General features: G+C 41.4%; 5 protein-coding genes across 5 annotated transcripts; all 5 read right to left on the reverse strand.

Moving 5' to 3' along the window:
- Positions 1–1,910: 1,910 nt before the first annotated feature.
- Positions 1,911–2,858, reverse strand: LOC128399085 (olfactory receptor 6C74-like). Its single transcript, XM_053360347.1, has one exon. It carries the CDS (start codon positions 2,856–2,858, stop codon positions 1,911–1,913), a length of 948 nt encoding a protein of 315 aa, XP_053216322.1.
- A 5,099-nt stretch (positions 2,859–7,957) lies between these two features.
- Positions 7,958–8,917, reverse strand: LOC128399086 (olfactory receptor 49-like). The gene has a single exon (XM_053360348.1). It carries the CDS (start codon positions 8,915–8,917, stop codon positions 7,958–7,960), a length of 960 nt encoding a protein of 319 aa, XP_053216323.1.
- A 3,661-nt stretch (positions 8,918–12,578) lies between these two features.
- LOC128399087 (olfactory receptor 49-like) lies at positions 12,579–13,556 on the reverse strand. The gene has a single exon (XM_053360349.1). The coding sequence runs from the start codon at positions 13,554–13,556 to the stop codon at positions 12,579–12,581; it is 978 nt and encodes a 325-aa protein (XP_053216324.1).
- An 8,741-nt stretch (positions 13,557–22,297) lies between these two features.
- Positions 22,298–23,257, reverse strand: LOC128399088 (olfactory receptor 49-like). Its single transcript, XM_053360350.1, has one exon. The coding sequence runs from the start codon at positions 23,255–23,257 to the stop codon at positions 22,298–22,300; it is 960 nt and encodes a 319-aa protein (XP_053216325.1).
- A 3,614-nt stretch (positions 23,258–26,871) lies between these two features.
- Positions 26,872–27,849, reverse strand: LOC128399089 (olfactory receptor 49-like). Its single transcript, XM_053360352.1, has one exon. The coding sequence runs from the start codon at positions 27,847–27,849 to the stop codon at positions 26,872–26,874; it is 978 nt and encodes a 325-aa protein (XP_053216327.1).
- Between the last annotated feature and the right edge of the window lie 96 nt (positions 27,850–27,945).

Consider the following 27,945-nt stretch of genomic DNA (forward strand, 5'->3'; position numbering starts at 1 on the left):
ACAGAATCCCAACAGAAGTGTTGAAGGCCTGCCTCAACTCTTCCCTCAGGGTGCACCTCCACACCTTTTCTTGCAACGTTGGGAAACAGGATCCATGCCACAAGACATGCATGACCCCATGTCAGGGGCTGGACTGAGGAGGAATGGTGGAGGCCAACTCCCTTTCTCCTGAACCTTCCTGAGAACAGGAGGACAGTATAGATTTAGAACAGTATTTAGAAAAAACGCTGCAAAGGGCAGAAGCTGGGAAATATTGGAAGAGGAACAGCAGGAAGAAGAAGCACCAGGAGAGAGACAGCTGACAGACTCAGTGTCCTTGGAAAGCATACCTGACCCCCTCTCCCAGGACCAGGCGTGCATTGAAGGTAGTAAAACAGAGAGCTCAGAGACAGAAAGCTCAGATTAGCCAATGCAGGGATGATGTAGAATAGGGAAGACGCAGGGGGCTGGGACTTTATTTGGAGCAACACCATTCTTAGGGAAGGCTGCATTCCTCTCTGTGAATTGTTGAATAAATTGCTTGGTAAGAACTATCATTTCTCTGATTCTTGGCTGACAACGCAGCCTGACACCGCAGCACGATCAGTCATGATTAAAAACATAGCTTTTTTAAGTGCCCCATTCTTTAACTTGGTAATTTTAGAAAAACTGGAAAGTAATCCCATAAGATTCAAGGAAAGAACTCACTATGAGTTAATTGTTTTTTTGTTGATTTTAAAAAGCAACCTCCCTCCGGCTTTATTTTTTTAAAACCAAATTTATTAATCAGCAAAGGCAAAAGAGATAACTAGATTGAGATATCCAAATAAATACAAAATAGCAAGGGATCCAATACAAACAAATTCAAAGAGGTGCAAATTTCAAAGAATGGCAATGTTTTGGTTCTCACATTATTTCAGAAAGTGTGAATTAGGTTGGCTCATCATGAAATGTGAACTGAAAAACTCTTTCCCCATCACTAATTCTGTTGAGCACATACGATATCCATTCAGAAAAAGCTCCCAGTACATATTGATAATGTGTAGAGAAGACCTGATTCTTCCAAAGATTACAACAGAAAATATCCACAACTGATAAATGTGAGGACTTCCATTAGTATATAGAGTCCCTTATATAACAGCTCTCAAACAGGCTCATCCCTCACTTCCTGGGTTAGGAAAGGAGATTGGTTGTTAAACCACTCCGGAAGGGAAATAGGGGTCTCCTAATGTCAGGCTTCAAGGAATTGGCTTCTTCCTCGCGTGGCAGTAGATAAGCAAAACAAAGAGAGCAGAGTCTCCTTACCAGTTTGAATTCCTATAATAATCACAGCAAGGGATAACAAACATTTCCCTCTAAGAATGGCGGTGCTTCCAATTAAGGCTACCCCCCCATCCCTCCCAATCCATGTCACCCCTACGTCTGGCAACCTGAGCTTGTAGTCGCTGTACTTTCTGTTCGGCAACTTTCTCAGCTCTCCTAGAATGGGGGCGGGGGGATGCTATCCAACAACTGTGAATCTGTTAACTCTCTCTCTTCCAGTGTTTCTTCTCCAAGCTGCTCTTCATCCATTTTCCTAGCTTTTCCCTTCTGAACTATGCCCCTCTGCAAACCACTGTTCTACATCTATACTGTCCTCCTGCTCCTGGGGAGATTCAGGGTCAGGGGGAGGCCGCGGCTCCCACCATGCCTCCTCATTGTAGCCCTCCTCAGCACGGTCCCTGACACCTAACAACTCTAAGAACCCTTAATAAACTACAGTTCCTGGGATACTTTGAGGGGAAGCCATGGGAGTTTAAAGAGGCGCAACACTGCTTTAAATGCATGGTGTGAATGTGACCCATTCCACAAAACAGAATTTAATGGAAATGGTTGCCTATTGCAGCCGGCACCCAAAGGTTCCTGATTTTGATGCCAAATCCTACCCAAAATCAACTTGGAGTCTTACAAAACCTACCAACAAATTGCTTAGTTGTTCCTCTTAAGGCATCCTGGACCTGTCTATTCCTAAGGCAATATATGAAAGGGACGAGAAGAGGGGCCACCACAGTGTTCAGAAGAGCCACCCCTTTGTTGAAAATTAATTCATTGGCGCCTTTTGGTTTTATGTACATGAAAATGCAACTGCCGTAGCCGATAGAGACCACGATGCTGTGAGAAGCGCAAGTGGAGAAAGCCTTTTGCCTCCCTGCTGTTGACGGGATGCGCATGATGGTGGAAATAATATTGATGTAGGATACAATGTTTATAGCCAAGGTCCCGAGGAGAGAAAGAACAGCAATGAGGAGAACCATGAGTTCCAGAAGACTTGTATCTGTGCATGCCAGTTTAATCAGAGGCCCAATGTCACAGAAAAAATGGTCCATGGCATTTGGACCACAAAAGGGCATTTGAAATAATGTAATTGCTGGAGCCATGATAAGCAAAAATCCCCCAGCCCAAGAGCAGAGCACCATCAATGAGCAGGTTCGGCCATTCATTATGGTTGAGTAGTGAAGAGGGTGGCAGATAGCCACATATCTGTCAATGGACATGGCCGCCAGCAGAATAAACTCTGTGGTTCCCACAACCAGGAATAGATACACCTGCGTGAAACAACCAGGTAGGGAGATAGTCCGTTGGCCATTGGCCATGTTGGTCAAAGCTTTTGGAAGGACGGTGCTGGTGAAACCAATGTCCACAATTGCAAGATGTCGGAGGAAGAAATACATTGGGGTGTAGAGCTGGTTATTCACCAGCGTGATCAGAATAATCACTGTGTTTCCCAATATGGTCAGAAAATACGTGATGGAGAGCAGGAGAAAGATCAAGATTTCAAGCCAGCATTTGTCACTGAAGCCCAGGAGTATGAATTCCCTCACAACAGTGTTGTTCCTCATTTCTGGGCACTTCTCTGAAAACAAAGTGAAAGAAAATGAGTCAATAAAGCTGGCCTCTCCAAAAGCAGAAGTCATTTAGTATTGATTCACTCCGATTAAATCAATACTGTAATTCCTCATATATTTAAGAATGGACTTGCTGAAACCAATCAAGGTCTCTATGTGTCAGGGACTGGCTGGATGAGGAAGAGTTTGGATTTGATATCCCGCCTTTCACTCCCCCTTCAGGAGTCTCAAAGCGGCTAACAATCTCCTTTCCCTTCCTCCACCACAACAAACACTCTGTGAGGTGAGTGGGGCTGAGAGACTTCAAAGAAGTGTGACTGGCCCAAGGTCACCCAGCAGCTGCATGTGGAGGAGCGGAGACACGAACCCGGTTCCCCAGATTACGTGACTACCGCTCTTAACCACTACACCACACTGGAGGAGTGGTGGAGACCGCCTGACCAAGAGGCTTCCAGGGAGAGCACAGAAGTAGGTAATATGGACCCAAGTTCATGGTGGTAGAAAACAGGACACACCCCAGAAGAAAGGAACTGGGACATATTGGAGGGTGAGTGTGGCGATCACACAGGGCCCCCGGACGTTTGACGGTCTATTAACCCTGTGCCACCACTGTGATTGCTTTCTTCGCTGCCACCACCCCACTTCTCACCGGGACACACGGAGTCCAGACAGTTGTTAACATTAACACATAATCAAGTTTATTTTTAAATGCAGGAACAAGCATATGGATTCTGTTTATTTTTCTCTTGTCAGTTTCTTAATCTTAGTTCCTAACAACTCCAAACTGATTATTCCAACTATCTATCTGACTCAACCTAACAATTCCTCTCACTCTCTCACAATACAACTCGACCAATGCATTGCCTATTCCTCCCTCTTCCTTCTCCAACTCCCAAATCTCAACTCTCAACTCCCAAACCTCAACTGACTTTCAAAACCTCCCACTCTAACTTTTACTCCCCCCTTGCATTCTCACTGGCCAATCACATCACACCCATTTTAACCCTTTCCTTATGACCCATCCTAGGAGGCAAACGCCACAGTGAGGAACAGGGGGAAGCCAGCAGGTGCACCGGCTCTGAACAGAGGCATTAACCAGATGTGAAAGAGACAGTACCGGAGTCAGTTGATAGTATGTCCCTTGAGAGCCTGCCACATCCCTCTCCTTTCCTAAGACCAGGTGTTTCATCCATGTCACAGAGCAGAAAACCAGGCAGAGACAGAAACAGTCCTTTGGCAACAGCCATAGGCAGCCTGAGGGGGCTAACACATAGAAAGTGATCTGGTGAGGACAGGACACTCTGGGCAACAGCTCAAGCTTTGAGGGAGTAGACTCCATGCGTTTCTGCTTGATACTAATAAATGAACTGAAGAAGAAGCTCGCTGCATGCCTGGTTTCTCTTGACTGTTCACTAAGTGTGTTGCCTGTCAGCTCCCTCGCGACACTAAGCAATCCATCATTTCTTTTCTCCCACAGTGGCAAACCAGATGTCTGAGGACCGTGACCCTCAGTTGTTTGTCTCTAAATTTTTGGTTGTCTCCATGTATCAGTGAATTTTGGTGCCAGTGTAAAGTTATGAGGTCCCCATTTTTCAGTAGTCCAATATGAATTATTTTGGCATGGATGCTTCAAACACAGCTGAATTGTTTGAGGAAGGAGGAAGAAATATGGGCACTGTAAATCTGGAATTTATGTAAATAATATTGTGCGAATATGTAATAATATTACAGAAACTAAGGTAAACTAATAAGTAGTAAATGTGTAGGTAACAATAATATATGAATTGGGGTATGAGTTTGGTTGGGAGAGGAAGAGAGTCTGCTTGGAATGTGGGAAGTGAGTGGTGATTGGGGAAGAATTTGAAAGGGAGTGTGAATAATGGGAAACAGTTCAGAGAAACAATTGTGTGGTAATTGCAGTGAGATATGGGAAGAGAGTGTTTGGGTGGTGGGAGAATTAGTTTAATAAAGGAGGCCCAGCATTTTTATTAGTCACTGTGCTGTATGTAACCAATAAGACACTGTAAAACTAGAAGCATACACTTCTGTAACACTAATCAATCATCATACCTTTTAATATTTGTATCTCAATAAATTATTTTATCATACACACTTGCCTTTTGATTGGTAATGATAGTGGTGGGAAATATATACAGGTACAGTGGTACCTCAGGTTACATACACATCAGGTTACATATGCTTCAGGCTACATACTCCGCTAACCCAGAAATAGTGATTCAAGGTTAAGAACTTTGCTTCAGGATAAGAATAGAAATCAGGCTCTGTTGGCGTGGCGGCAGCAGGAGGCCCCATTAGCTAAAGTGGTGCTTCAGGTTAAGAACAGTTTCAGGTTAAGAACAGACCTCCAGAACGAATTAAGTACTTAACCCGAGGTACCACTGTACTTACTATCTGTTGTAGCAGACGTGGTTGGTGGATGGATGGCAGCTAATAGATTGAGGTTGAATTCTGACAAGACAGAAGTACTGTTCTTGGGGGACGGGGGTGGGTGAGTGTGGAGGACTCCTTGGTCCTGAACGGGATAACCGTGACCCTGAAAGACCAGGTGTGTAGCCTGGGAATCATTTTGGACTCATAGCTGTCCATGGAGGCGCAGGTCAATTCTATGTCCAGGGCAGCTGTTTACCAGTTCCATCTGGTTCACAGGCTGAGACCCTTCGTGCCCGCAGACTGTCTTGCCAGAGTGGTACATGCTCTGGTTATCTTCCACTTGGACTACTGCAATGTGCTGTATGTAGGGCTACCTTTGAAGGTGACTGGGAGTGGCCGCCAGGACCATATAATACCTGTTCTAAAGGATCTTCACTGACTCCCAGTACGTTTCCAAGCACAATTCAAAGTGTTGGTGCTGACCTTTAAAGCCCTAAACGGCCTTGGCCCAGTATACCTGAAGGAGTGTCTTCACCCCCATCGTTTAGCCTAGACACTGAGGTCCGGAGCTGAGGGTCTTCTGGCAGTTCCCTTACTGCGAGGTTATAGGGAACCAGGCAGAGGGCATTCTCAGTAGGGGCGCCCTCCTTGTGGAACGCCCTCCCATCAGATGTCAAGGAAATAAACAACTATCTGTTCTTCTAAAAGGCAGCCCTGTTTAGGGAACTTTTTACCTTATTATGTTGTAAGCTGATGATGATGATGATGATGATGATGATGATGATGATGATGATAATAATAATAATAATAATAATAATAATAAAATTCACATGTAACTCTCAGAAACCTAGCCCCAAGCTGCGTACCTTACAGAGAGAAGGAGAAGCTGCTAGAAGAGAGTTGCTGTGTTATATTATTTATAACACAGCCATTCACCATCCAGATATGAGTTCTCTGCAAAGTACTAACCAGTTACAACCCACACTCACCAGAGGGCTTCAGCATATTCTCCTTGGTCCTCTGCAGAATGGTGCCTGGACCCTGATTTCTGCAGATGGCAAATGAGTGCCTAGAACTTACAAGCTGCAGCTGTTAAAGGATCTTAAATGCAAGACTCAGTTGTGCTGAAGCTGATTTCCTGCTTGCTTCCCAAGCAAAGATAAAGGCTAAAAACTGCTCACTCTAACAGAGCAAGGCTCAGTATTATAGGGGATTTACTCCCAGTTTAGAACACATAGGTTTCCCAGTTCCCATTGTTCTCAGTTGACTATGCCTCCCTGAATATTCTTTGCTTCCTTGCTTCATATAAGCTTATCAGCATGACTGTATGTATTTCTACATCTCTTTGCATCAGGACTGAATCAGCCTCTCAGACATAGTGGTGCATGCTGACATCCCTAAGCACAAAGCATAAGAGATATTGGGTCTTTACTAGGTAGGCTACACAAGAGACGTTTGTTCTAATTCTCTGAGGAGCAGGAAACCTACTGTACAACTGATGAATAAAGCTAATTTTGTAACATATTAGTCTGTAAGGGTCATAGGTTGTAGATGTGCATTCCATGTGCATTGGCAAGTTCTTTTTAGTTATTTCATCGTATTATTTTTGTAGATGCAAACCAATATGCTCAACCTTTACTTACCTCCTTGATAGTTTATTATCTGTTCCCTTTAGGAGTCTTTTGGTGTGTGCTTATTTTGTTGCTTTTTCATTTTGTAGTTTTAATCTTTGTATTAGCTTGCTGGAAAGCAATGTGTGCAAAGCCTAGAGTGAATTGTATCATGTGAAAAGTTACTCATACAACTTAAAATCTTCATTGGTTTACATGAGAATTACATATACAGTGGTACCTCAGTTTACAGCCATAATCCGTTCCGGAGGTCCGTTTGTAAACCAAAACAGGTTGTAACCCAAGGTGCGCTTTCGCCAATGAGGCCTCCCCCCCAAATTGTTCGTAGTCCAGAAAAAAGAAAAAAGAAAAAAAGGGTTGTAATCCAAAAAAAAAGGTTCCAAACCCAGACATGCACTTCCGGGTTTGACGTGTTTGTAATCCAAAACGTATGCAAACCAAGACGTATGCAAACCGAGGTACCACTGTATATTGGCAGTAACTAACAAAAGAAAACCATTTTCTCCCAAAACTTTGCTTTCTTCCTTCTTTTACCCTCCTTTTTATTTTATTATTTCAGCAATTTTCAAGTTTTTTTGCCAACCATTCACACTGAATGCCTTTGCGTATGTTGCCAGAATATCAGTTGAACTGAATGCCATTGGGAAACAATGAGAATTCATTCTGCTGGTAACAAGTTCAAACCTGAGACTGGATGCTCTTTACCTACATTGTTTTAGTCACTGATACTATGTAATGAACACTGTTGCTGTTTGATTCAGAGGGGAGTGAATAGAAGGAGCAGAAAGAGGAAAAGGAAGGATCACCATTAGCAAAATAATAACAGGGTTTGTCTGGGCAGAACATCCACCTTTTGTGTGGTGGTAGCATGCATTCGACTGAGCACACAAAAGGTCACTGGTTCAATCCCTTGCATCTCCAGATAGGATTAGGAATGTCCTCTGTCTGAACCCTTGGCAAGCCTCTACCCATCAGTATAGAAAATACAGGGCCAGATGCACTAAAGGTCTCTCTCAGTACAAGACACCCTCCCATGTTTCTAAAACCTTTCTACAGTCCCTTTTCAAATCATCAGTGCTTGGAAATCCCAGAAAACTTAATTCTCTGACCAATGACATCTTTCAGGGCCTCCTTGACCTGCTTGTTCCTCAAGCTGTAGATGAACGGGTTGAGTAGCGGAGACACCACATTGTTCAGAACACCCACCGTTCTGCTGAGGTCCAGTCCCCCACTCTGCCTTGGTTTGACATACATAAAAATGCAGCTTCCATAGGTGATGAAGACAACCAGAAGGTGGGAGGCACAAGTTGAGAAGGCTTTCTGCCGCCCTGCCTTTGAAGGGATGTACATGATAGTAGAAATAATCTTAAAATATGAAACTATGGTCACAGTTAAAGTTCCCAGGACACTAAAAGTGGCCAGTAGAAAATCAAGCAATTCTAGGGACTGAGTATCAGTGCAAGCAAGCTTTACCAATGGCAGATTATCACAGAAGAAGTGATTGATGACATTTGGGCCACAGAAGGGTAAACGGAACAACAAAATAAGAGGAACAATAAGGTATAGGAAACTGAATATCCAAGAACCCAACACTAAGTGGGTACAGAGACGACTGTTCATGATGGTTGTATAGCGAAGTGGATTACAGATGGCCACGTATCTGTCAAAGGACATAGTAGCCAAGAGGAAGAATTCAGTGGTCCCCAGTATGAAATAGAAAAAGGACTGAGTGAAACAGCCTGCAACAGAAATGGTTTTGTCATCAAAGGCCAGGTTGAGCAAAACCTTGGGGATGGTGGAAGAGGTGAAACCAATTTCCAAGAGAGAGAAATTTCTGAGGAAGAAATACATGGGGGTCTGGAGACGATGGTCAAGCAAGGTGATGGAGATGATGAGGACGTTCCCACCAATGGTCAAGAAGTAGATGATGAGGAGAAGTACGAACAGGAGAAGTTGTAGCCACCGGACACTGGTGAAGCCCACAAGGATGAATTCCGCAACTATGGTAGACTTGTTTTCCATTGTAGGCATTCATCATTCATTTGTAGGGAAGGTTTTCTAGAAAAGAAAAGAAATCCAATTGGTAATGGAAAACTCAAGATGTCTCCAGTCATTGTTATAATGTCTAAAGGCAGCATTGACAGCAATCTGTAGGAAATGCTGAAATATGAGCAACCAAGAATAAAGCAATTTCGAAAATGAAACAATGGGAGGAATTAATCAGTGTATGTTAAGTTAAACATTTATATCTTTCTCAAATAGTCAACACATTGACCTTCAATCTTTACAGATCCAGGATCTGCTTTTAAGGCAAATATACATTTATGGACCTATTTCTTAATATTTGCCATATATTTTCTCCTGTTGCAATCCACCTTGGAACAGGTCATGATCTATTAGTGGGTACTGACCCACTAGCTGAAGATTGGTTGATTATTTAATTTATTCTCCACTTAATATATTAAAAATATCTCTAAGCAGTGTACAAAAATCTCAAGCAACCACAGACAACTTAAACAAAATATTACAAAAATATACAGTTGCATATAACAATGTTACATTAATATAACTCTCAGCCCCCAGGTTTTCACCCAGGGTCGAAACAAACTCTCACCTCACCCACAAAAGTTCCACAATGATAAGAGTTCCAGGAAACAGCAGGCATTGCCCTGGTCTCTCACTCTAGACTTGTTTCTTATAGGCAGGCCCAAGGTGGATGGCTCTTCCTCAAGCTGCCCAGAGCAGTGTCCCATTCAGGCCAGTGGAACACACAGAAAGAAGGAAAGAGCGGCAAGAGGAAAATTTGTGGAGACTGGGGTGGGAAAGAAAAGGAGAGATAAATCTTTCAAGCTGCTTCTTGTGCCTGTATAAATAATGATCATCTTTCTTGGTTCAATAAGAATGACATCATCATGCTTGCCAAAGTTTTTCCTCCTTTGCTCTTGTAACTATTCCCATTGAGGTTAATTGGTGAATACCATAACTAAATTCACTAGAGAATTCACTTTGTGTACGGGGATGTGGGAGGCAGGGACTGTTTTACTTCAAAGCTGGGATTCATTTAGTTTATTTTACCCCTATTCATGAATCACTGCCTATAAAATATCTAGAATATATTTTATAATAAAAGCACTGATGATAAAACAATTACAACAGTTTTGTATGTAAAACATTTTTTTAAATGCCATATATAGAGACAATTTCAAATTCAATGTAGATACAGCCAGGGATGATAAAAATCTCCACTTAAATGCCTTGAAAAAGAAGGTCATCAGTTGGTGCTTTGAAAACAACACAGGTGGTCTCTGTCAGGCATGAAATGGGAGAGAGGAGTGCCACCACACTAAAGACCTAATTTCTACATCACACGGAACTGACATCTTGTTAGGGTGGTATCAGTTGGCTATCTAAGGAATGCAAAATTTTTGTTGGGATGCTTTGTTAATTTTGTTTGATTTGGCCAATGGACCAATGGACAGTGCTGGCCCTACCATTGGCTAGAATGAGAGGGCCACTTCATGCAAGGATGGTGAGCAGCAGGGAGCAATGATGTCAGAGACCAGGCTGAGGAATACTGCTCTGATGAGGAATGGTGGGAGCCGCCCCCTGCTCCTGACCAGGACTGTGCAGCTGCCCAGGAGCAGTGGAGCAGTATAGATTTGAAGCAGTGGTTTGCAGAGGGGCATAGTTCTGAAGACAAAAGTTGGGACGAACTGGGGGTGGTGGTGGTGGTGAACAGCTAGGAGAAGAAGAACTGGGAGAGAGAGAGAGTTATCTGACTCTCTCGCTTGAAAGCCCACATCCGCCCAGCCCCAGATCACAGTGAGCAGATAAGGTGGCAGCCCAGAAAGCGAAGCAGTTGCAAGGCGCGGAAGTGACTAGAGAGGAAGTGGGTGGAAACCTTAATTGGAAACACCATCATTCTGAGAATGGCTGCTTTGTTCTTTTGCTGTGATCATTCAAGACTCTTTAAATGGTACGCAACTCTTTTTGCTTTGTTCTGCTTATCTCCAGCCAAAGCGGGGAGGAAGCCGAGTCCCCAAAGCCTGACAAATGGTGAGGTGTTGAAGGACTAAACTTTGTGTGCCACATGGTCTTTCCTTTAACCTCCTAAACTAGCACAGTGCCCTCAGGTGACTGAACAGACATTTCTAACAAATGCTCCATTCATAACAATTGAACAAATAGTCAGCCTTGTTTTCTATGTTGTCCTTCAACTTAGGGAAGGTGTTTTTCAGCAAATACTGTATCGTGTTTCTCTTCTAGCTCCCAACATCATGTCTCATGCTGTTCCACAGGGTCTTCCAACCTTCTAGAGCAGACTTGAAGGGAAGTATGGGACAATGTAGAGAGAAGGAAAGAACAGGAATTACCTTCTCCTCCCCTTTGATGAAATATTCCTCAAAATCAATAAGCCTTCTGCAAGCAAAGACGCATCAGTATGTTTGTGGAACTCAAGTGACCATTCAAGTATCACTTTTCCCACACAGCATCAAACCCCAAAAAGTGTCCACTGTCTCACGCCTATGAATTATGTATGCACATATGTAACTATGTATGTATGCATTTTCTGTCTTTCTTCATGGAGCTCAAGGCGATATATGTTGATTCTCCTCCACACTTTATCCTCGCAAGAAGTCTGTGAAGTAGGTAAGGCTAAGAAAGATTGACTGGCCTAAGGGTCACACAGGGATCTTACAAGTTGAGTGCAGATTTAAGCCTGAGCTATCCAGTCCCAGTCCAATACTCTTAATTACTAAACCACACTCCTTACAAACTTCATACCATAACTTCCTGAATTCCTGTTTTGGAATGTAGGCTAGTGGGGAGTTCTGTGTCCAGATTATCTGTATTTGCTCTTTTCTTGAAAATGTCTCACATTTCCTGAATACAGTGTTGGTGAATCAGTGCTCTCTCTCTCTCTCTCTCTCTCTCTCTCTCTCTCTCTCACACACACACACACACACACACACACACACACACACATTTCCCACATACATGTTGGTGGCAAGGAAAAAAATATGGTATTAAAAGGAGAATTCCTTCAATGCCAATATCCAGATTTGGGGCAAGTACTCTTTGGTGAGAGAACCGCAGCAGAGATTTAAAATTGCAAACTGTGCAGCAAAGTAAAGAGTGGAAATATAGGCCATTAGACCTTTAAAATATGCCCTTGTGAGTTCCTTCCAAAATTTCCCTCTTCCATTATGATAGAAAAAGACCCTGCGTCTGGTAAGTTAAAGAAATTGTTTAATTACAAACTTTCCAAAGGTCAGGTTCATGTGCTTTTCCATACAGCATTAAAAAAAAATGTAGCACAGGCAGTAAAACTTGGCTTAGTTACAGTGGTGAAGTTTCTTAAATAATTGGTATAGGAACACAAGAATGTCTCGTAAGAGCCACACAGTCTGAACTTGGAGAAACTAGTTCAGACCTCTTTCACCACTGAACTTCTCTGGTTGACTGAAGTACAACAGTAGGCCTGTGTGAGGTGGAGGGAACTAAGACTGGCAGGACAGCTTACACCATGGCATTAACCCCTTCATGCATTAATTTAACTTAAGCATATTGCTTATATGAAGCTGGTTATCCCACAATATATTACCAGCATATAAATGACATTGAGTTCCTAGAAGTTGACAAAAGAAAGTTAGTTTCTAAGTACAGCTTCAGCAACCATATGTATCAATACTTACTGTTTAGTATTATTTTTTTGCTCTGATATACCTGAATCACCCTTCCAAAATGAAACAAGCTGTCTAATTGTTGCTCTCAAAGCATCTTGAACCTGTTTATTCCTCAGGCAGTATATGAATGGGATCAGAAGAGGAGAGACAACAGTGTTTAGAACAGCCACCCCTTTCCTGAAGCCTAAATCACTGGTCCCTCTTGGTTTTATGTACAAGAAAATGCAACTGCCATAAGTGATGGAGACCACAGTGAAGTGAGAAGCACAAGTGGAGAAAGCCTTTTGCCTCCCTGTGGTTGACGGGATGCGCATGATGGTGCAGATAATATTGATGTAGGACACAATGTTTATGGCTAAGGTCCCAAGGAGAGAAAGAACAGCAATGAGGAAACTGAGGAGCTCCAGCAGACTTGTGTCGGCACATGCAAGTTTCATCAGTGGTCCATTGTCACAGAAAAAATGGTTGATGGTGTTTGGGCCGCAAAAGGGCATCCGAAATAATACAACTGCAGGAACGATGATCAGCAACAATGCCCCAGCCCAAGACCAGAGCACTAGCAATGAGCAGATCCGATTGTTCATGATGGTAGAGTAGCGAAGAGGGTTGCAGATGGCCACATACCTGTCAATGGACATTGCTGCCAGCAGAAGGAACTCTGTGGTTCCCAGGACAAAGTACAGAAAGAACTGTGTGAAGCAACCAGCTAGAGAGATAGTCTTCTGGCCAATGGCTATGTTGGCCAAAGCTTTAGGAACAATGGCACTGGTAAACCCAATCTCCACAAATGCAACATGTCGTAGGAAGAAATACATTGGGGTGTAGAGCTGTTGATTTGCCAGTGTTATTAGAACAATCAGTATGTTTCCCATTATTGTCAAAAGGTATATCCCCATTAGCAGTAGGAAAAGGATAATTTCAAGTTCATGGTTGCCCGTCAAGCCCAAGAGTGTCAATTCTCTCACCATGGTGTTGTTCCTCATTTTAGGCACATCTCTGTAAGTAAAGGGACACCATTCATTTCAATACTGACCATTTAAAATAAGGACAAGTTGTTCAGCTTTGATTCTTGCATTGCCACTAATATCATGAAGTATTGGATCATCTCAGGGGTTGCAGCAATGGACTTTGGGCTTTCAAATTTCAGCAGCACCCTGTGTGATGCTGAAATTTGGCACCCCACAACCTCTGGCCTTCATTATAAGTTATTGCTGTGGTGCCCTCTGTGCCATCCTCTCAGCTCAGCATCCAATGTGGATGAACTGGTCGTGCTCCCCTGAATCCACCTCTGTTGGTTGTCAGATACAGGCAAGCTGATGGCTGTTCTCTGTTGTGTCTTTCCCTCCACCCACCCCATATCTGGTAGTCAATGATCTGCTGTCTCTGTCCAAAAGGACTCATAAATACCATGTAAACCAGCCTTCACCAATGTGGTGTCCTCCAGACTTTTTGGACTACAGCTCCCATTATATCCGGCAAGCACATAAATGTACCATAAAGCCTTAATCAGTTTCTCTTCTCATTTATTCTTCCAGCTAAAGATGCAGGTTGTTTTTGTTTTGTATCATGCCATTCAGCATTTATTTATATACCATATATTTCAGAAGAGTCTCTCTCATATAGAATGTGACAGTCCTTCAGATACTTTGCTCTCAGGCTATTAAGAATGGTATGGATTAGGGATGGGGAACCTGTGACTCTCTCAATAATGTTAAGACTCCCGCTCCAATCTTCCATGACTATTGGCCATGCTGGGTGAGGCTGATGGCAGTTGGAGTGCAGCAACATCTGGAGAAAAACAGGTTTCCCTTACCTGGAATCCAAAGCAGAAGATTTTTATTGCACATGGGGGGGTCCTGTAAATATTAAAAGTTGATGTTCCATCCCCAGCAGACCAATGAATTAGTGCAGGACCCTCTTGGTCACCATCCAAAGGCTCATCATAATCAATTCCACACATGATCTAATCTAAATGATGTTGTAAATATGCACGCATGTACAATCAGTTCCCTTTTTAATTTTTTTGCAATACTTTGCAACACTTCTTGGACTGCCAAAACATGAGGTTGTAGTGAAATACTCACCAATTAGCAGTAAAATCAAATTAGGGAGCAGAGACTGTGCTCTTATTTTCACAAATGCAAACCAAGTTGTTGGAACCTGCAGGTTGTGATGGTGAAGAGTAAACCATCCATTGTGATGGTGGCAATGTTCTCCTGATAACTAAGTAAATGGAGCTTCGGCTCCCACTCCCTGTTTCCACAACCCATTAACATGCCACATCCTTAACGCTTTGTGGAGGATTACTTGCTTTCTTTCTGCACAAACTAGTTACCTTAGTAATATTTTGCTGCAGGGGTGAAGACTGAAGCAATCTCTAGGTGCTGGTTCATGTTCCTAAACACATGATGCAAGAGGTATTCACTCTTTGCTTGTTAGGATACACAAGGGACATGCATATTGCTTCTCTAAAGAGCAACAGACTTATTGTACGTTGTATGAAAATTGCTCAGGAGGGCTTCCCATAGGCACCTGGTTGGACTAGATGGGACTTTGGCCAAATCCATCACATGCTCTAATGTTCTGCAAATGACATGTAGTGTAATGGCTTGGGTCTCTCTGACACACGCAAGACGACTCTGGCAGTTCATTATTTCAGATTTATTAATCAAATAACAAACCCTGGGTCAGAGCTCAGCTAGGCTTCAGCGTCATCCGATGGCACAGTTGCCGGAACTAAGCTCTGCCCCCTTTTCACCCAACAGGAAAACCCCCACCTTCTCTTCCTTTCCTTTTTGCGCTTCTCGTAAAGTCTCGTGACCATAAGAGATTTTGGAGAGAGCATTGCTGGTGTTCTTGTGTCCAAGTCCATGTCTGAGCTGACAAGCTGCATTCTTTCACTCTGGCTCTCCCTTCCGTTATCTCTGTGCTCAAGAACAAGTTACTGCTGCTCTCTGCGGATTCTCCCCCCCCGTACATTCCATTCCTAGCTGCTCTCTCTCTCTCTCTGTTATCTTCCTCATTCCCTGTCAGCGAAGGAGCGTAGCTGACATGTAGGTTGCCTGCCTAAGCTTCAATTACCTATACTGAGCTTGTACAATACGACATGATTCCATGAATATTGTCATAACCAGGCCTTCTATGGCCCATTGCGTTCAGTTTTATAATCCTCCTCCAGCCCAGAAGTAAAATAGACATTAACAAAAATAAAAATAAAAAAAATAAGATGAATCTGTTAGAATTCCTGCTCCATGATTGCAGTCATGGGATTGTTGTCTTTCACATGACGTTATATGTTTTGACTTCACAGAGTGGGAAGTGACGGAGACAGGATGTTTGTGTTACTGTGTTCTATGAAGTGGGACTATTGTCCTTTGTTCTTTTTTCTCTCACTTTGCTGTCTGATGCTAGAGAGAGAGAGGGAGCTTTGTTGCGAACACGACCTGACATTGTCTATGATAGAATTACAGAGACGAGAGAAATTTGAGAATTGGGGAGCATCTGAAAGTGAGAAAGACAACCTGATAGATTTCCTTACAAAGGAACTAACAGACTTTTGGCAACAGGACTTGGAGAAAGAAGAATTTAAGATAGTGAATGCATTTAGACTTGGTAAAAGACAAGGAAAGAATAAGGCAAGAGACTGTTTGATTACCTTAAGAACGAAAGAAGAAAGAGACAAAATTTTAAATCTACACTATCAGAGAACGCTGGAAATTGAAGGAACATCTGTGGAGATCTTCAAGGATATACCTAAATATATTTTGGATGCAAGGGCCTACTATAGAGATCTGGTGGCTCTATTGAGAAGAAACAAAATACTCTTCAGGTGGGAATTTCCCCAAGGTTTGTCTTTTAAATATAGAGGAAAGAAAATAAGAATAAGGACAGTAAACGATAAAGACAAGTTCTTGAAAGACCACGAGGAAGACCTACAGAAGGAAGTGGAGTCTGGTGAGGAGTCATACGCACCAGGAAAAGGAATTTTAGACATAGCAAACCTATCATTTGGACTTTCTAGTCCAGGGAGAGACAAACCACCAACAGAAGAACAACAACTTGGAGCAGTTGGAGGGAAAATTAAGTAACTTACAATGGCGCTGCAACTCTTAAGTTGGAATTGTAATGGACTGAACTCTCCTCGAAAAAGAAAGTGTTTTTCACATTTTAAGAAAAGAGCAATTGGACTTGATATGTTTACAGGAAACACATGTAATGAGGCTTCACAGGAAAATACTTATTAACAAAAGATTGGGACAAGAGTTTATTTCGTCTGACAAGGTAAAAAAGAGAGGAGTGGTGATTTATGCAAAGGAGAAATTTTCACCGAAATTAATCTTTAAAGATGAACAAGGAAGATATTTGGCAATTGAAATTCAACATCAAGGAGAGAAATTTTTGATTGTAGGGGTATATGCACCGAACGAGGGGAAATCTGACTTTTTTAAGAAGCTGCATGAGACTCTTTTGGACTATATGGACTACAATGTAATCCTGATGGGGGATATGAATGGAGTGGTATCTACAAACATGGACAAGGCACAAAAACAGGTAGTTACTAAAGATGGTAGACTACCAAAAACTTTTTTCGAAATGACTGACAATATGGACTTGATTGATATTTGGAGAACTAAGAACCCCCTGGAGAGAGAGGGAACTTTTTTCTCTGAAGCCAAGTTGACATGGACTAGAATTGACCAAATTTGGATTACTAGAGGAATGGCACCAAAGATAAAAAAAGTGGAAATCTGCCCTAAAACTTGCTCTGACCATAATGCTGTAAAGATGGAGATGAAGCAAACAACAACCGGCACCTTTAGATGGAGGATGAATGACGCTTTGTTTAGAGATGAAGAAGTATACAGGAAGGCCCCAAAAACTTTGAAAGACTATTTTGAAATAAATATGTCAATAGATGTTGAAAAAAGAGTAATCTGGGACGCAAGTAAAGCTGTGATGAGAGGGTTTCTGATACAACAGAATGCAATAAAGAAGAGAAGTCGAAATGAGAAAAAAGATAAAATTTTGGAAAAAATAAAAGAAGGGGAGAAAAAAATTGAGAGTAAAGCCAAAGTTGCAGGAGATTTTGAGAGAAATAAAACTTTATCAAGTACAATATATGGAATTAATGAACCAGGAAATAGAATGGAAAATTAAACAAATGAAACAGAAGACATTTGAATCAGCGAACAAATGTGGGAAACTTTTGGCTTGGCAACTGAAAAAAAGACAAAAACTAAACACCATCACAAATTTGGAAGTAGAAGGAAAAGATATACATAACCCAAATGAGATTAGAAATTGCTTCCAGAAGTACTTCAAACAACTATATGCACAAGGGCCACAGAATGAAATGGACATTGACTGTTTTTTGAAAACAAATGGATTACAAAAAATTTCGCAAGAAAGTAAAATAATGTTGAACTGTAAAATATCAGACCAGGAGATAGAAGGCGCCATTCAAAATATGCAACTAGGCAAGTCTCCAGGGCCGGATGGGCTGACCTCCAGATACTATAGATCTTTGAAAGAGTGGTTATTGCAACCATTGAAGGAAGTCTGTAATGAGATTTTGGAAGGAAAAAGGGCACCAGAATCGTGGGAAGAGGCTTATATTACACTAATACCGAAAACAGAAACTGAAAAGACTCAACTTAAGAACTACCGTCCGATATCCTTATTAAATGTGGATTACAAAATTTTTGCTGATATCTTGGCCAAGAGATTGAAAAAAGTTTTGATGAAAGAGATTCACAAGGACCAAGCGGGCTTTCTCCCAGGAAGACACTTGTCAGACAACTTGAGGAACGTTATTGATATTTTGGAAAAATTAGAAGTGAATATAAACACCAAAGCAGTTCTGATGTTTGTGGATGCGGAGAAAGCCTTTGACAATATTTCTTGGAGTTTTATGAAAAAGAATTTACAGGGTATGGGGGTAGGCCAAGGTTTTGAGAATGGTATAGGTGCAATATATTCTGAACAAAAGGCTAAACTAATTGTAAATAATGTGGTTACGGAACAATTTAAGATAGAGAAAGGGACACGACAGGGATGCCCAATTTCCCCATTGCTTTTTATTTCGGTCCTGGAGGTCCTGCTAAACATGATTAGAAAGGACCGGTTGGTTAAAGGTATACAGGTCGGAGCTAAACAGTATAAGTTGAGAGCATTTGCAGATGAATGGGCACAAGACATTGGTCATGACATCATGTTTGCTGACTGGGAACAGTTATGGACCACCGGTATAAAGTTTACGGCATGTAATGCCTTAAGAGAGAATATTATGAAAATGATTTATAGGTGGTACATGACCCCAGTCAAGCTTGCAAAAATCTATCATTTGTCCAATAATAAATGCTGGAAATGTAATGAAACTGAAGGTACTTTCTACCACCTTTGGTGGACGTGCCCAAGGATTAAGGTCTTCTGGGAAATGATCTATAATGAAATTAAGAAGGTCCTCAAGTGTCCCTTTCATAAGAAACCAGAGGCCTTTCTCCTGGGCATGGTAGGCCAATTGGTGTCAAGGAAAGATAGGACGTTCTTTATGTATGCTACAACAGCAGCAAGAGTTCTTTTAGCAAAGTATTGGAAGACACAAGAACTACCCACGCTGGAAGAGTGGCAGACGAAGGTGATAGACTATATGGGACTGGCTGAGATGACTGGCAGAATCCGCGACCAAGGAAAAGAGACGGTGGAAGAAGATTGGAAGAAATTTAAAGTTTATCTTAAGAACTGTTGTAAAATCAATGAGTGCTAAAATGTCATGGGTAACGTAAAACAGAATTGCAGCGATAAATGATTGGGTAAGAGAAAAAGGATTAAAGAAAGTGAATCATAAGTAATTGAAATTAGGGGTTGCTGAAAAAGTTTAAAACAGGGATGCAGAAAAGGGAGGTATGGGGAAGTCGTTGAAATAAGGCTTAAGAAAAAGAGGTTATGAAATTATACGTGTTTATATGTTTGTTTGTCTATGTATTGTTAGTTGTAATGTGTTTTAATTCATGTTGGAAAATCAATAAAAATTTATAAAAAAAAGAAAAAGAGAGCATTTGCAGATGACCTAGTTTTGACCTTACAGGAGCCTGAATCTAGTACGAAAAGAGTTTTGGAACTAATTCAAGAATTTGGCCAAGTGGCAGGATTTAAATTGAATAAGTAAAAAACTAAGGTTTTAGAGAAAAACCTAACACCGATTGAAAGAGAGAAGTATCAGAACGAAACAGGTTTAACAGTTGTGAATAAAGTGAAATACCTGGGGATGAATATGACAGCTAAAAATGGGAATCTATTTAAAGATAATTATGAAAAATGTTGGATGGAAGTGAAAAAAGATCTAGAAATCTGGTCAAATTTGAAGCTTTCCTTGTTGGGTCGAATTGCAGTTATAAAGATGAATGTATTGCCTAGAATGTTGTGACAAGGTTAAAGCACATAAAGCATTAAAAAACCATATCGTCAGGAGAGCATTGTTCAATGTTTGGATAAGATACAAAGATTTATTGGAAAATAAAACCCCAAGGTGGTTGTCACCAATGGAAGCGAAAGCTCAGAAAAAGCTCAATATGGAGGCCAAATGGCCGAAATATTGGGAGATTTTGGAACAAGAAGGAGATAGATGGAAACTTCAGAGTTTTGAGAAATTAAAAAATAAAGTGCGAGACTGGTTACATTATTTTCAGATAATGGAGGCTTTTAATTTGGACAAGAAAATCGGCTTCCAGGTGGAAAAATCAAAATTAGAAACAGAACTGTTAGAACCCAAAACTAAGATTATGTCAAAGATGTATAACTTGCTGTTGAAATGGAATACTCAGGATGAAACGGTGAAATCTGCTATGATTAAATGGGCACAAGATGTTGGACATAACATTATGTTTGCTGACTGGGAACAGTTGTGGACCACAGGTATGAAATTTACGGCATGTAATGCCTTAAGAGAAAATATTATGAAAATGATATACAGGTGGTACATGACCCCAGTCAAGCTTGCAAAAATATATCATTTGCCCGATAATAAATGTTGGAAATGTAAAGAAAATGAAGGTACATTTTTTCACCTTTGGTGGACGTGCCCTAGGATTAAGGCTTTCTGGGAAATGATTTATAATGAATTGAAAAAGGTATTTAAATATACCTTTGTGAAGAAACCAGAGGCCTTTCTCTTAGGCATGGTCGGCCAATTGGTGTTAAAAAAGGATAGAACTTTCTTTATGTATGCCACAACAGCAGCAGGAATACTCATCGCAAAGTATTGGAAGACGCAAGATCTACCCACTCTGGAAGAATGGCAAACGAAGTTGATTGACTTTATGGGACTGGCAGAAATGACTGGCAGAATCCGTGACCAGGGAGAAGAGTCGGCAGAAGAAGAATGGAAGAAATTCAAGGACTATCTACAAAAATATTGCAATATTAATGAATGTTGAATGATGCAGGATTGAAATTAATTGGTTTCTAGCTGTAATGGCAACAAGATTATGAAAAAATGGTCCCTTTTTTCTTTGTATATAACCAAGAGTTTAAGTTACAATAATATAAGAAGATGGATAGAAAATAAGGGGTTTAATTGTAATGCTGGGAGATAAGGATTTGCTGGATAAACAATTCGAACTGGAATACAAGAAGGGGAGGTATGAGGAGGTCAGTGAAAGATGTTATTGAAAAATAAGCTTTGAACTTTATGTGTTTTTATTATTTTTTCTTTTTAATCTTTTCTTTTGTTGTTTGTATAAAATGGAAAATGCTAATAAATATCTTATAAAAAAAACAAAGCCTAGAGTGAATTGCATTATGTGAGATGTTACTCATACAACTTAAAATCTTCATTGGTTTACATGAGAATTACATATACAGTGGTACCTCGGTTTACAGCCATAATCCGTTCCGGAGGTCCGTTTGTAAACCAAAACAGGTTGTAACCCAAGGTGCGCTTTCACCAATGAGGCCTCCCCCCCCCCCAATTGTTCGTAGTCCAAAAAAAAGAAAAAAGAAAAAAAGGGTTGTAATCCAAAAAAAAAAAAGGTTCCAAACCCGGACATGCACTTCCGGGTTTGACGTGTTTGTAATCCAAAACGTATGCAAACCAAGACGTATGCAAACCGAGGTACCACTGTATATTGGCAGTAACTAACAAAAGAAAACCATTTTCTTCCAAAACTTTGCTTTCTTCCTTCTTTTACCCTCCTTTTTATTTTATTATCTCAGCAATTTTCGATTTTTTGCCAAACCATTCACACTGAATGCTTTTGCGTACGTTGCCAGAAAATCCGTAGAACTGAATGCCATTGGGAAACAATGAGAATTCATTCTGCTGGTAACAAGTTCAAACCTGAACCTGGATGCTCTTTACCTAAATTGTTTTAGTCACTGATACTATGTAATGAACACTGTTGCTGTTTGATTCAGAGGGGAGTGAATAGAAGGAGCAGAAAGAGGAAAAGGAAGGATCACCATTAGCAAAATAATAACAGGGTTTGTCTGGGCAGAACATCCACCTTTTGTGTGGTGGTAGCATGTATTTGACTGAGCACACAAAAGGTCACTGGTTCAATCCCTTGCATCTCCAGATGGGATTAGGAATGTCCTCTGTCTGAACCCTTGGCAAGCCTCTACCCATCAGTATAGAAAATACAGGGCCAGATGCACCAAAGGTCTCTCTCAGTACAAGACACCTTCCCATGTTTCTAAATCCTTTCTACAGTCCCATTTCAAATCATCAGTGCTTGAAAATCCCAGAAAACTTAATTCTCTGACCAGTGACATCTTTCAGGGCCTCCTTGACCTGCTTGTTCCTCAAGCTGTAGATGAACGGGTTGAGTAGCGGAGACACCACATTGTTCAGAACACCCACCGTTCTGCTGAGGGCCAGTCCCCCACTCTGCCTTGGTTTGACATACATAAAAATGCAGCTTCCATAGGAGATGAAGACAACCAGAAGGTGGGAGGCACAGGTTGAGAAGGCTTTCTGCCGCCCTGCCTTTGAAGGGATGTACATGATAGTAGAAATAATCTTAAAATATGAAACTATGGTCACAGTTAAAGTTCCCAGGACACTGAAAGTGGCCAGGAGAAAATCAAGCAATTCTAGGGACTGAGTATCAGTGCAAGCAAGCTTTAACAATGGCAGATTAACACAGAAGAAGTGATTGATGACATTTGGGCCACAGAAGGGTAAACGGAACAACAAAATAAGAGGAACAATAAGGTATAGGAAACTGAATATCCAAGAACCCAACACTAAGTGGGTACAGAGACGACTGTTCATGATGGTTGTATAGCGAAGTGGATTACAGATGGCCACGTATCGGTCAAAGGACATAGTAGCCAAGAGAAAGAATTCAGTGGTCCCCAGTATGAAATAGAAAAAGGACTGAGTGAAACAGCCTGCAACAGAAATGGTTTTGTCATCAAAGGCCAGGTTGAGCAAAACCTTGGGGATGGTGGAAGAGGTGAAACCAATTTCCAAGAGAGAGAAATTTCTGAGGAAGAAATACATGGGGGTCTGGAGACGATGGTCAAGCAAGGTGATGGAGATGATGAGGACGTTCCCACCAATGGTCAAGAAGTAGATGATGAGGAGAAGTACGAACAGGAGAAGTTGTAGCCACCGGACACTGGTGAAGCCCACAAGGATGAATTCCGCAACTATGGTAGACTTGTTTTCCATTGTAGGCATTCATCATTCATTTGTAGGGAAGGTTTTCTAGAAAAGAAAAGAAATCCAATTGGTAATGGAAAACTCAAGATGTCTCCAGTCATTGTTATAATGTCTAAAGGCAGCATTGATAGCAATCTGTAGGAAATGCTGAAATATGAGCAACCAAGAATAAAGCAATTTGGAAAATGAAACAATGGGAGGAATTAATCAGTGTATGTTAAGTTAAACATTTATATCTTTCTCAAATAGTCAACACATTGACCTTCAATCTTTACAGATCCAGGATCTGCTTTTAAGGCAAATATACATTTATGGACCTATTTCTTAATATTTGCCATATATTTTCTCCTGTTGCAATCCACCTTGGAACAGGTCATGATCTATTAGTGGGTACTGACCCACTAGCTGAAGATTGGTTGATTATTTAATTTATTCTCCACTTAATATATTAAAAATATCTCTAAGCAGTGTACAAAAATCTCAAGCAACCACAGACAACTTAAACAAAATATTACAAAAATATACAGTTGCATATAAAAATGTTACATTAATACAACTCTCAGCCCCCAGGTTTTCACCCAGGGTCGAAACAAACTCTCACCTCACCCACAAAAGTTCTACAATGATAACAGTTCCAGGTCTCTCACTCTAGACTTGTTTCTTATAGGCAGGCCCAAGGTAGATGGTTCTTCCTCAAGCTGCCCACAGCAGTGTCCCATTCAGGCCAGTGGAACACACAGAAAGAAGGAAAGAGCGGCGAGAGGAAAATTTGTGGGGACTGGGGTGGGGAAAAGAAGGAGAGATAAATCTTTCAAGCTGCTTCTCGTGCCTGTATAAATAATGATCATCTTTCTTGGTTCAATAAGAATGACATCATCATGCTTGCCAAAGTTTTTCCTCCTTTGCTCTTGTAACTATTCCCATTGAGGTTAATTGGTGAATACCATAACTAAATTCACTAGAGAATTCACTTTGTGTACGGGGATGTGGGAGGCAGGGACTGTTTTACTTCAAAGCTGGGATTCATTTAGTTTATTTTACCCCTATTCATGAATCACTGCCTATAAAATATCTAGAATATATTTTATAATAAAAGCACTGATGATAAAACAATTACAACAGTTTTGTATGTAAAACATTTTTTTAAATGCCATATATAGAGACAATTTCAAATTCAATGTAGATACAGCCAGGGATGATAAAAATCTCCACTTAAATGCCTTGAAAAAGAAGGTCATCAGTTGGTGCTTTGAAAACAACACAGGTGGTCTCTGTCAGGCATGAAATGGGAGAGAGGAGTGCCACCACACTAAAGACCTAATTTCTACATCACACGGAACTGACATCTTGTTAGGGTGGTATCAGTTGGCTATCTAAGGAATGCAAAATTTTTGTTGGGATGCTTTGTTAATTTTGTTTGATTTGGCCAATGGACCAATGGACAGTGCTGGCCCTACCATTGGCTAGAATGAGAGGGCCACTTCATGCAAGGATGGTGAGCAGCAGGGAGCAATGATGTCAGAGACCAGGCTGAGGAATACTGCTCTGATGAGGAATGGTGGGAGCCGCCCCCTGCTCCTGACCAGGACTGTGCAGCTGCCCAGGAGCAGTGGAGCAGTATAGATTTGAAGCAGTGGTTTGCAGAGGGGCATAGTTCTGAAGACAAAAGTTGGGACGAACTGGGGGTGGTGGTGGTGGTGAACAGCTAGGAGAAGAAGAACTGGGAGAGAGAGAGAGTTATCTGACTCTCTCGCTTGAAAGCCCACATCCGCCCAGCCCCAGATCACAGTGAGCAGATAAGGTGGCAGCCCAGAAAGCGAAGCAGTTGCAAGGCGCGGAAGTGACTAGAGAGGAAGTGGGTGGAAACCTTAATTGGAAACACCATCATTCTGAGAATGGCTGCTTTGTTCTTTTGCTGTGATCATTCAAGACTCTTTAAATGGTACGCAACTCTTTTTGCTTTGTTCTGCTTATCTCCAGCCAAAGCGGGGAGGAAGCCGAGTCCCCAAAGCCTGACAAATGGTGAGGTGTTGAAGGACTAAACTTTGTGTGCCACATGGTCTTTCCTTTAACCTCCTAAACTAGCACAGTGCCCTCAGGTGACTGAACAGACATTTCTAACAAATGCTCCATTCATAACAATTGAACAAATAGTCAGCCTTGTTTTCTATGTTGTCCTTCAACTTAGGGAAGGTGTTTTTCAGCAAATACTGTATCGTGTTTCTCTTCTAGCTCCCAACATCATGTCTCATGCTGGTCCACAGGGTCTTCCAACCTTCTAGAGCAGACTTGAAGGGAAGTATGGGACAATGTAGAGAGAAGGAAAGAACAGGAATTACCTTCTCCTCCCCTTTGATGAAATATTCCTCAAAATCAATAAGCCTTCTGCAAGCAAAGACGCATCAGTATGTTTGTGGAACTCAAGTGACCATTCAAGTATCACTTTTCCCACACAGCATCAAACCCCAAAAAGTGTCCACTGTCTCACGCCTATGAATTATGTATGCACATATGTAACTATGTATGTATGCATTTTCTGTCTTTCTTTATGGAGCTCAAGGCGATATATGTTGATTCTCCTCCACACTTTATCCTCGCAAGAAGTCTGTGAAGTAGGTAAGGCTAAGAAAGATTGACTGGCCTAAGGGTCACACAGGGATCTTACAAGTTGAGTGCAGATTTAAGCCTGAGCTATCCAGTCCCAGTCCAATACTCTTAACTACTAAACCACACTCCTTACAAACTTCATACCATAACTTCCTGAATTCCTGTTTTGGAATGTAGGCTAGTGGGGAGTTCTGTGTCCAGATTATCTGTATTTGCTCTTTTCTTGAAAATGTCTCACATTTCCTGAATACAGTGTTGGTGAATCAGTGCTCTCTCGCTCTCTCTCTCTCTCTCACTCACTCACTCACACACACACACATTTCCCACATACATGTTGGTGGCAAGGAAAAAAATATGGTATTAAAAGGAGAATTCCTTCAATGCCAATATCCAGATTTGGGGCAAGTACTCTTTGGTGAGAGAACCGCAGCAGAGATTTAAAATTGCAAACTGTGCAGCAAAGTAAAGAGTGGAAATATAGGCCATTAGACCTTTAAAATATGCCCTTGTGAGTTCCTTCCAAAATTTCCCTCTTCCATTATGATAGAAAAAGACCCTGCGTCTGGTAAGTTAAAGAAATTGTTTACTTACAAACTTTCCAAAGGTCAGGTTCATGTGCTTTTCCATACAGCATTAAAAAAAAATGTAGCACAGGCAGTAAAACTTGGCTTAGTTACAGTGGTGAAGTTTCTTAAATAATTGGTATAGGAACACAAGAATGTCTCGTAAGAGCCACACAGTCTGAACTTGGAGAAACTAGTTCAGACCTCTTTCACCACTGAACTTCTCTGGTTGACTGAAGTACAACAGTAGGCCTGTGTGAGGTGGAGGGAACTAAGACTGGCAGGACAGCTTACACCATGGCATTAACCCCTTCATGCATTAATTTAACTTAAGCATATTGCTTATATGAAGCTGGTTATCCCACAATATATTACCAGAATATAAATGACATTGAGTTCCTAGAAGTTGACAAAAGAAAGTTAGTTTCTAAGTACAGCTTCAGCAACCATATGTATCAATACTTACTGTTTAGTATTATTTTTTTGCTCTGATATACCTGAATCACCCTTCCAAAATGAAACAAGCTGTCTAATTGTTGCTCTCAGAGCATCTTGAACCTGTTTATTCCTCAGGCAGTATATGAATGGGATCAGAAGAGGAGAGACAACAGTGTTTAGAACAGCCACCCCTTTCCTGAAGCCTAACTCACTGGTCCCTCTTGGTTTTATGTACAAGAAAATGCAACTGCCATAAGTGATGGAGACCACAGTAAAGTGAGAAGCACAAGTGGAGAAAGCCTTTTGCCTCCCTGTGGTTGACGGGATGCGCATGATGGTGCAGATAATATTGATGTAGGACACAATGTTTATGGCTAAGGGCCCAAGGAGAGAAAGAACAGCAATGAAGAAACTGAGGAGCTCCAGCAGACTTGTGTCGGCACATACAAGTTTCATCAGTGGTCCATTGTCACAGAAAAAATGGTTGATGGTGTTTGGGCCACAAAAGGGCATCCGGAATAATACAACTGCAGGAACGATGATCAGCAACAATGCCCCAGCCCAAGACCAGAGCACTAGCAATGAACAGATCCGATTGTTCATGATGGTAGAGTAGCGAAGAGGGTTGCAGATAGCCACATACCTGTCAATGGACATTGCTGCCAGCAGAAGGGACCCTGTGGTTCCCAGGACAAAGTACAGAAAGGACTGTGTGAAGCAACCAGCTAGAGAGATAGTCTTCTGGCCAATGGCTATGTTGGCCAAAGCTTTAGGAACAATGGCACTGGTATACCCAATCTCCACAAATGCAACATGTCGTAGGAAGAAATACATTGGGGTGTAGAGCTGTTGATTTACCAGTGTTATTAGAATAATCAGTATGTTTCCCATTATTATCAAAAGGTATATCCCCATTAGCAGTAGGAAAAGGATAATTTCAAGTTCATGGTTGCCCGTCAAGCCCAAGAGTATTAATTCTCTCACCATGGTGTTGTTCCTCATTTTAGGCACATCTCTGTAAGTAAAGGGACACCATTCATTTCAATACTGACCATTTAAAATAAGGACAAGTTGTTCAGCTTTGATTCTTGCATTGCC

Source organism: Podarcis raffonei, chromosome 13 (genome assembly GCF_027172205.1).
Source record: "Podarcis raffonei isolate rPodRaf1 chromosome 13, rPodRaf1.pri, whole genome shotgun sequence".
Lineage (NCBI taxonomy): Eukaryota > Metazoa > Chordata > Lepidosauria > Squamata > Lacertidae > Podarcis > Podarcis raffonei.